Here is a 10,651-nt window from a genome sequence, read left to right on the forward strand (position 1 = left end):
ATTTCATTGGATTTACTATACCTTTTGGAGAGTGTTATAAAGAAGGTATCTTTGTCTACTATTATAGTTATTATAGGGTATATTAATCAGGGAAGCTGTGCCTTGGATTCCCTTGATAGCTGGTGTAGGGACACCTGAGTCCTGTCACTCAGCTGGATGTTATAACTGCCCCTTCTCAATAACAGCGCCCAGGCAGGATCCCTAAAGGTCAGTGGATGGGTAACCCTTTCAGGTCCCACCTGGGGTTGGATTGATTATTAATATTGAGCTCTATTAGCCTTGGATAACGTTTTCATTTGACTGCATTGCTCCCTCCCCAAGAGTTGTGATGTAGTAACTACTCAGGAAGGTACTTAATAAACTTTATCTATAGATGTTAATAAGGGAAAAGAATAATCAGAAACGGGGATAGGAGACCCTGTCACTAATGGCTATGATTACTAATCCCTCAGGACTGTAGACTGTTTCAGTAATGTTAGAGCTCTTGTTCTTCACCACCTCTGGCTCAGTTTGGCCACAGCCAAACCAGAGAAGCAATCTGCTCGATTGATACAGATATCAATGATCCCTCTCAGCTTCTTATTGCCAGTTGTTATGTCAGTCCTACAGCTGTCAGGAAATACCTCCCTTACCTCCCTCTGCTTCTTCTCCTTCCCTCTTCCTGGTTCCTACCTGGGCCCGGATACCTAAATATCTAATGATGGTTAAGATGACTAAATATCTAGGGGGAATTCAGAGAGAATCAGAGGACCCATAGTCAGAGATCCCCAAGTCAATGCTCCAAGATCAGAGATCAATGTCCAAGGCCAAGGGTCAAAGCCAAAGGGTCCTTTCTCAGATGGCTGTCAGGGTATTTATAACCTCTGGCCAACTGCCTTTCCTCTTGTCCTCACAGCATCTGGGAACATTCTGATGTCTCCAACAATTCCATTGTCTTCACCTGTCAATCAAGGTGAGACTCACAACTCCCAGAGTTTGAATATGACAAGAGGCAGTGTAATGGTAGACAGAACACTAATCTGAAGACAGGAGACATAGATTCTAGCACTGACTTAGTTCTCTAATTGTCTTCCCGAGTCCAAATTCAGCTATTTATCCACAATACTATCTTGTTAGTTTTCTTCTAGAGTCATCTTGATTGCTTATTTACACAACTAGTCATAAAGTAACAATTGTATTTCGTTAGCAAGAAAGATTAACAACTGGGTTGCTTGGAATTCAGGGAGGTCCCATTTAAAAGTATTTTACAAACTTCCTGTGGACATGTGGGGGACTTTGAAACTACATTTTCCGTGATCCAATGGGTTTCCGTTTCTAACGTGGTAACATCAGACAATGGAAACCAACGTATAGCACAGCTTAAATTCGGAGGTCGGGCTTGAGACGCTCTCTCTGGCGTACGAAACTGACAAGATGGGAGAAGGTACCGGAGGTGGCATTTTTAAATAGGCAGGCACGTGGTCCGATTTATTCTATCAAAATGGGCCCAAATATTAATTTTCCTCATAATATCAGCCTTTATCATTTTAAATCCTTACACAACTACTCATTTAAAATTTCCCATAACCTCCAAGATATAAGTAGTTAAATTACAAGAATAACCTTAAAGGCATTAGAAATTATGTAATTTCTGACTAAATGAGAATGCAGTAAGTTCCAGGATATGTTGATGCAAAATTTCTATTCACAAGTTCCTATGATGGCATTTATTGAAATTAAATAAATTTGCAACACACAAGTTACAAATGGTTAGCTAAATTTCATATTTTGCACAATCATACTTATTAGAAAATATTTTGAAGACTAACGTATTGATAAGATTCTTTGACATGATTACTTCTTGTTCCATTCTTCTCTCTCTTTTCTTTCACGTATAACCTCCTTCAGATATGGTTGAAGGTATAATTTGTCCTGAAGAAAAAAATTACAAGATATTATATGCTACAATTAAGTTTTCACAGGGTACAATTACTTATCCAATTTGAGTTACTAAGAACTTCACTGAAAAATTATTTTTTAATAGTTCCAAATTAAGAAAAAACATTTTGAATTTAAAATCTAAGAAATACCAGATTTCCCCCCCCAAAGATTTTTTTAAATTTTTTCAATTTATGGAAATGAAGGCTACCACTGAAGAAAAAGATAAAGTCTAAAGGCTGCAATCCCAATTTTTGGTAGACAGACTAGCTTTATCTTAGCTCTATTAAGTGAAAACCCTCCAGTTTTACTCTGTCATTTCTAGTTCAAAAAGAAGACAATCTGACAGATTGACTTACACAGTCATTTTCTTTTCCCCTAGCAATTTTTAAATAGCCAAATTTTCAGTTATATAAAAGGCTTTATACCTCTTCATATTTAGTCCACTGGTTTTTAGGCAAGATCTGCTGCCTCATGGACAGGTCCAGAGCTCTCTTGATACGAAACATTCGATCATTATACAGATTCTCTGGAAGCCTCCTTATGGCCTCTTTAACATCTTCATCTTCATAAAGTGTGTCATCACGCATTAATCCTATTAAAAGGAAAAGATGAATTGGCCATTTAGAAAAAAAAAGTTGAAAGTTTTAAAAAATCATGACAACATCTTAGAATTGACACTGATTTAATATGTGAAGGGATAAACAATAGCATATATAGATGATGTTGACTATAGCTCATTCCTATTTTCCTTAAGACAAAAAGTCCAAATGTATAAAATACATGAACAAAAAAGTTTTTATTTAATAATTGGTGAACTAAAGTGAAATTTAGGCAGGAATACGTTAAATCAAAAAAAGCTTAATTCATCTAGAAATAACAAATGATCATTTAAATTACTGATAAAATCCATCATCTTTTTTAAAATATTTTGTTCTTCCCCCAATTATATGTAAAAAACATATTTTTTAACATTCATTTTTTAAGTTTTGAGTACCACATCCTCTCCTTTCCTTTCTCCCATCCTGCCCTGCTCCCTGAGATTATAAGCAATTTGATATTTTATATGTGCAATCACATAAAAATATTTTTCCATATTAGTCATTTTGTGGAAGAGATCTTAAATGGAAAAGAAAGTAAAATACAGTATGTTTCAGTTAGCATTCGGACTCTCATCAGTTCTTTCATGAGGGGTAGATGGCATTTTTCATCATGAGTCTCTGGAACTGTCTTGAATTACCACAGTGCTAAAGAATAACTAGATCATTCACAGTTGTTCATCAAAAAATATTGCTGTCATTATGTACAATGCTCTTTTGGTTCTGCTCATTTCACTTTGTATCAGTTCATTTAAGTCCAGATTTTTCTGAAATCATCCTGCTTGTCATTTCCTAAAGCACAATAGTATTTCATCACAATCATATATCTACAACTTGTTCAGTCATTCTCCAATTAAGAGCCACATAATTTCCAATTCTTCGCTACCACAACAAGAACTACAATAAATATTTTTCTCATAGCATCTTCTTAAGAAAGCAAATAATGAAAGTTGCTCATGTCCTCAAAGGCAACAACAAACAAAATCACTTCATATACAAAATCATCTTGTACTCTGCATTGCTCATGAAAAAAATGAGAAAAAGCACATGAGAAAACAAGAGATTATGGACAAATTTCTATGCAGAAGATGAAGAGAGAAAATCTAAGTCATGACTTAGTCAAATTAACAATCTTGATTTTAAAAATTAAAGTGGGCTCAAAGGAGGACACTGAAAAATATATTTAGAAATGAAATCTGGGACTAAGAAATGAAAAAAGACTAAAGATTGGTTATTTTCAATATATTAATCAGTTGTGACTTTTATTTTTCCTCTCCAAAAGATACTGTTTGTCATATGAGATGGCTCTCTAGGAGAGGAATACATGAGATATTGTGGTAACAACAAAAAAGAAAAAGGCCAAAGATTTATAGGTTATACAGAAGTCTCACACCTGTATGATGAGTATTTTTTTTTCTAAAAAGAATTTTAAGTGTTGGACATTATGAGTACTAAACAACATTGAAAACACTGAAGCTGACCAACTCAGACAGGAAATTCCTGGTAGCCAATCCAGGAGTTATTTCAGTATCAGTTTTTATGTGCAATCAGAATGACTGGAACAAAGATCAAATCCAAATTAGAAGAATAAAGGCAAAGATATTCTTCTCAATTACAACTCTGACTGAATCTACTTTTAACAATATGCTGACTAAAGAAATGAAAAATAAAGGTAAAGCCACTGACAATGATTTTATGACTAAATCCTATAGGAATTTAACCAAAGTACTATCACAAGTTGGCCAAAGAGCCCAGAAACCTCAGACAGCAAATATTTGCTATCCTTGCCAAATGAGAGCCATGGCAGTCATGAATAATACTGATTTAGGGTTGTGATCCATTGGTGGTCTCCCAAAGGATTATGGGGGAGGGGGAGGAGAAGGAGGGACTGGGCCCACACCTGCCACATCTTAACCAAAGCAAAGCTCAAGCTCCTAAAAAAGAGCCCTGTGGCATAGGTCTCAGCCAAATTTACCTCCCTTTACCTCCCAAGCCTCTGTATGCCAAATGAGGACATACTTAAAAGAATGCTGAGAATTTAGCTTAGGTGTAGCAAATTTTCCACCTCCACAAGGTACAACTTCTTTTGCACCATATTATGGAAACTGTAAACTGCATATATCCTAAGAAGCCAGGGGGAAGGAGTAGAGAAGAAAATAAGCCTGCAGAAAGTTTTTCATGAGACTCAATCAAGACTAACAGCATTTCTATATGATCTTTTTTAACAGTGAAACCATCACATTTGGACCCTAATACCACAAAATGAAATGTTCCATAAGAAGCAAAACTTAAACTTTAAGTAAGCAGAACAAATGGATCTGACCAAAAGCACACAAAAAGAAAAAAAAAAACTATGCAGGAATTAACAAAATTCCTTGATGTCCAGGGTTCGATCCTCTAAATAGGTCAAAGAAATACCAAAAGAAAAGGGAAAATCGCAAGACATTAATCATTACTAAAAACGTGGCCGAGAGGATATCCACAGGCTCTCATTTCTATAAAATCTAGGAAAATGGTCTAGACAAGGTTAAGGTCTCCTTATGAGAAGGGGCAGGTCCTCATAGATTTCCTACAGTAGATGATTCTTAAGGATTACATAATAGGGAGCAGCTGGGTAGCTCAGTGGATTGAGAACCAGGCCTAGAGATGGGAGGTCCTAGGTTCAAATCTGGCCTCAGACACTTCCCAGCTGTGTGACCCTGGGCAAATCACTTGACCCCCATTGCCTACTCTTACCACTCTTCTGCCTTGGAGCCAACTGGCTCCAAGACAGGTGGTAAGGGTTTAAAAAAAAAAAAGAAAGAATTACATAATACACTGTGAGGCTTACAGAAGTCAAACTACTCTGTCAATTTGTTGACAGTATTTGATTCAGTGAAAGTTTCTATTTTATTTTGCACTGCACACCACCAAAGTTGTTTTGTTGAAGACCTTCTTAACAAAACCACAGCTATATAAATGAGACTGGAGAAACAATACACATTGAAAAATGAATGTCTGCTGCCCAGAATAAAAAATGGAGTTTTATGTATGTCTCACCGAGTTAGTCCATCACATATATCTTTTGAGAGGAAGGCAGATAGACAATAAGCCAGACTTGGAACTGAAGAGGAGGGGCAAAGTGGGGTGCGTTTCATTTGGTAAATTGTGCAGCATCTTCAACAATTTCAAACTGCTCCCTTAAATAAAAACCCAATTTTTCCTACTCAATAAACTACAGTGGTTTAAGTTTCAGGATCAAATATAAAGTCTTTTTATTGCCATTTAAAATCCTCACAATCTGATATCTTCCAACCACTCCAATATTCTTATATTCTATTCCCCTACAGAGCTGATATAATCTAGCCATATAGGCCTATTGCTGTTACTTTTACAGGATAGTCAATTTCCCACATCTGGGCCTTTGCAATGGCTGCTGCCCATCATTAGAACATTCTTCCTCTCAACCTGACTCTTAGAATCCATGGATTCCTTTAAGACTCAATTCAAAAGTGACTTCCTCTAAAAGTTTTCCAGGTTTCTAGCTGCTAGTGCTATCTTCCCTAAGGTTTTCTTCCATCTAATTTGTATTTATCTTGTATATTCTGATTTAACATATATGTTGTTATCCATTTGGCCCTTCTACCCATACCCCATACAACTCATTGATAGAAGGAAATGTTTTTGCTTTTTCTTTGTATCCTCAATGCTTAGCAGTGCCTGGCATTTAATACTTTGCACAATGATTTTCTTTAACATCCATATTTTCCCAGTGACATTGTTATATAGCTATATATAACTGAACACCATAATTCAAGAGTCAAAATTTTAATTGACCCAAAAAGCAGTAGAAAGGTACATGGTAGTTTTAAGTAAGGTATAATAAGATACCATAAACAAAAACTGTCATGTGTCAAGAATGAAACACAATAAATAGTTTGATGAACTGGTACCCATGAAGTGTTAATAGACCTCCTCAAGAAAGATTTCTATTGCACTGGCTAGGTTCTCTATGGAGTATTATGGATATGGACAAAAATCAGGATAAGAAGCTATGGCTAGGTTATAATCACAACTACTTAAAGAAGTCTTTTGTTGTTCAGTTGTGTCTGACTCTTTACAACCCCACTTGGGTTTCTTGGCATACACTGGAATGGTTTGTCATTTTCTTTTCCAGTGGATCCTTTTGATAGGCAATAAAAGATTAAGTGACTTACCCAGGATTATAGAGTTAGGAAGTATATAAGGTTAGCTTTAAACTCAAGGCTTCCTGTCTCCAGGCCCAGTGCTGTATCTACATAGTTACCTCCTAGGCATAGAGGTTAAGTGACTTGCCCAAGGTACAACAGCTAGGAAGTGTCTAAAGCCAAATTTTAACTTGAATCTTTCTGATTCCAGGCCCAGTGCTCAAATCACTGAGCTACCTAGTTGCCTCTTATTTAAAGTATCAACAGTGTGTGGCACTGGGCAAGTCACTTAATCTCAGTGTTCTAGGCAATTCTCTATGACTCTAAGTTGTAGAGAAAGGTGCTGATTTGAACTGATAAAAGAAGTTTTCTCACCTGGGAGTTCAAAATATCAATGAAATCAAATGTACAGGTCATTTTTTACAATTTGAAAGAAAAGATGCATGCTAAGGGTAGGTAGGGGCTCAGTGGATATAGAAGGTACTGTATTCAAATCTGACCTCAGATGCTTTCTAGTGGTGTGACCTTGGGCAAATCACTTAACCCCCACTGCCTATCCTTTACTGCTCTTCTGCCTTGGAAAAATACTTAGCATCGATTCTAAGACAGAAGGTAAAGGTTTAAAAAAAAAAAAGATGTATATCAGATTAATTTATACAATAATCATACCTAAACATTTATAGTTTAAATTTGTGCTTAATTCTATAAATACCAAACTGCCATTTTTTTGATGCTTCCAATTTTCCATATATACATTGTCATGTATAAAGTTATGGAGACTGACTATACAGTCTCTGCCAATAGTAAAATCTCTCTGAATTTCTTAACATTAAATCATATTAAAATGCCAGAATCTTTGTAAAAAGTACCATTTTTAGAATTTTCTTAAATCAAAAGTAAAGATACCTACCAAGTCTATTGAATCCTGCAGCATTGTAATACCATTTTCGGAGACTCTTGAGCCACTGGCTCGATGCTACAGCTGAAAGTATGATATTCTTAGTTAATAATATTCATCAGGAATCAAAATTTGATTAGCAAACATATTACATTATTCTTCCAGTGTTAATCTGGTTAGAGAATACATACTCCTAGCCTTGAAAATCTAGAAGATTAAAGTTCTAGCTGACATTATTACCTATGTAACCTTGGGCAAGTCCCATTCTGTCTCTGAAGCCGAGTTTCCTGGTCTATGAGATTGGACTAGATATCATCAAAATCCTTTTCAGTTTTATCACTGCTGTGATGATTTATAAATGTTATGGTAGGGCAACTTCCACTATCAAAAATTTAAAGGGTCTGGAGTTTAATTTAAAGGATCAATTTAACCCACTTAAGAATCTTTGAAAGTATTTTAATACCATGTTTATATGCAAAAGGTATTAATTACAAACTAATCATTCATTTATTAAAAGTAATTGAAATTAATATATTTGAAAGCATTGTCTCCATTTCTCTCAAAATATTTCAACAAGTCAAATGTGCTTTTTTAAATATTCAAGTGAACAAAAACGTAATTATTCAATAATTATCCAATTATCTAAATAGATGTTTGGTGAATGAAAACCTTTACTGTGCTAGATTATGGGCTCTAATCCTGTAGCCATTTTACCCAATTTTTCATCCTCTTTTAGAAAAAACAAACAAAAAAAAAACACTGGATGATCATGGGTCTCTTGACTCCAAATTCAGAGTTCTTTCCACTTGATTTAGTAACACTAGAAAAAAATAATGAAAAAAGAAAACAGGCAAAGAAAAAATGCTCCTCTGAACTAAAGGGGGTGGAAATAAAGTCCCAGAGGGAAGTGTTAGAGGAGGGGGAATCAAATCAACCCAGGTATCTTTTTGGCGTACCTTACAGAGGTGGAAATAAACAGCTACTCCAATTCTACCAAGGGCATATTCTTTGTAGCTGAAGTTCTGTCTCCCCTAATAATTTCAAGATATTCAAAACAACCCTAAGGATTTATTCTACTAAAGGAGAAGAGTATAAGTCCAGCTATGAATTTTGGCAGAAATAAAAGTAATTTCTGGCACTTAATCACAATAGGCTTGGATTAGAGGAAACCTGGACTTGACTAGTTGAGAGATGAGAGTTCCAGTTCTGACAATGCTACCTATGTAACCTTGGGCAAGTCTCTTTCTGTCCCTTGATTTCAGCTTCCTGGTCCATCAAGAGAGGAGATAAATTGTACTATGCACCTCCTGATATAGACATAATGGACTCAAGATGCCAAAAAAGATCTATATTCTTTTGGGACAGAGCCGAATTTGTTTTGCTTCATTATGCCTACAAGGGATTTGTTTCTCTCTTTTTTCTTTCCTTTAAATTTCTAGAAGTGAAATCGGAGGGAAAATAAATGATTTAAAAGTAAAATAGAACTTTAAAAATTCTGCCACTCTACCGGCCTTCTAGGTACTTGGTACAATGTCCAATTACTTCTAAGACTGAAACAGGTGCAAGATGGAAAGAAGGCATAAGTGAGGGAAATGTGATTCTTTCCGAAAATTAAAGTTTCTAGCATTTATGACAGGGCGCGCTTGTCTGACAGTTGTCCACATAAAAAGCCCCTTCAAAGTCACCTCATCTCGTTTACGCTATGCTCCCTTTAATTACTCGATTTTTACAGAGAAACGGTCTTGCCCAAGATGACCCAGTACTCTTACCGCCGCAGGAGCCTCCATCTAGACCTCAGCTGTACGCCCACCCACAGCCCGGGTCACCTTGGACCCAGGCACTTCAAACCGAGCCTCAGTCGAGACGCTTCCTCGGAGCTGGGGCCTCCCACCTCCCTGCCGCCGCCGCCCGCTCCAAGAGGCTGAAGGAGCCGCAGGAAGACAGGAGGGCGCCCGGAACCCAGCCCGCCCCACCTGGATTTGGGGTGCCCCGATTCCTTACAAGATGCCCGCGTCGCCATCTTGATCTGGAGAGAAGTCCGCTTTGCCTGATGGGTAAGTCCTAGAGGACACCAGGAATCACGTGGAAAGGAAGTCCGGCCTCCGCAAGCAAGGGGGCAGAGCGAAAGTGTGAGAAGAGGGCGTTGCTCCTGCGCAGACGCGTACCTCAGCTTTTACCTTTCTAGTGGGTAGAAATCTACCTAGTTACAGGATGGTTTTTACCTTTATCTCTTTAAGAAAAACACATGCATTCATAATTTATTTTTTTAAGGTCCACAAACAGATTAGTATCTTGAAAACGCTTAATTTATTTTTATTTTTTATAACAATTTGTAAAATATATATAACAAGGAAAGGGTTATAAAAAAATTATAAATTCTTTTTTAGAAGTCCTGGATCAAGATTGTCTTTGCATTTGGGCCAGAGCACTTGTACAAGTAGAAGGAGTATCTGGACTTAAAACTAACCAAAAAAAAAATTTGCGTTCATTCACCAATGGTCCCTTGTTCCCCCTCCTCACCCCATGTTTCTCTGATACCTTTTCACACTTATCTTCTCCTTCACTCCAGTCTCTAATGAAATTGCCCTTATACTTGCCAGCTTTGCTACATTCACCCTTGATTCTCAACCTTCCAATCTTCTCCCTTAAATTGGTCCCTAACATCATCTCAACTCTAATCTTGAAACTCATCCTTTCTCCTGGCTCCTGTTCTGCTTCCTGTAAACAAACTCAAATATCTCCCATCCTTAACTTTACTTTTTGTCAGTTAAACTCCTTGAGAAAACTGTCTATATCTATGCTGCCTTGCTTCCTCTCCTCTCACTTTTATAGTTTAATTTTCAACTTTATCATTCAAATGAAATTGCTCTCTCCAAATTTACCAAAGCTATCTTAATTGAGAAATCTAAAGGCACTTCTCAATCTTCATTCTTCTTGATTTCTCCAAAATATTTGATATTAATGGCTACATTCTCCTACATACTTTCTCCTCTCTGAGTTTCTCTGTGACTACTTTCTCTTGGTTTTCCTGCCTGACCACTGATTCTCAGTCTTTTTTGCAGAAACTTCAT

General features: G+C 36.7%; 1 protein-coding gene across 1 annotated transcript; it reads right to left on the reverse strand.

Annotated features, from left to right (window-relative positions):
- Positions 1 to 1,677: 1,677 nt before the first annotated feature.
- LOC123231899 (cytochrome b-c1 complex subunit 7) lies at positions 1,678 to 9,649 on the reverse strand. Its single transcript, XM_044658211.1, has 4 exons — positions 9,582 to 9,649; positions 7,593 to 7,664; positions 2,346 to 2,512; positions 1,678 to 1,911 (listed from the first exon to the last, which is right to left on the reverse strand). The coding sequence occupies exons 1-4, from the start codon at positions 9,598 to 9,600 to the stop codon at positions 1,834 to 1,836; spliced, it is 336 nt and encodes a 111-aa protein (XP_044514146.1). The 5' UTR covers positions 9,601 to 9,649; the 3' UTR covers positions 1,678 to 1,833.
- Between the last annotated feature and the right edge of the window lie 1,002 nt (positions 9,650 to 10,651).

Source organism: Gracilinanus agilis, chromosome 1, assembly GCF_016433145.1.
Source record: "Gracilinanus agilis isolate LMUSP501 chromosome 1, AgileGrace, whole genome shotgun sequence".
NCBI classification, from domain to species: domain Eukaryota; kingdom Metazoa; phylum Chordata; class Mammalia; order Didelphimorphia; family Didelphidae; genus Gracilinanus; species Gracilinanus agilis.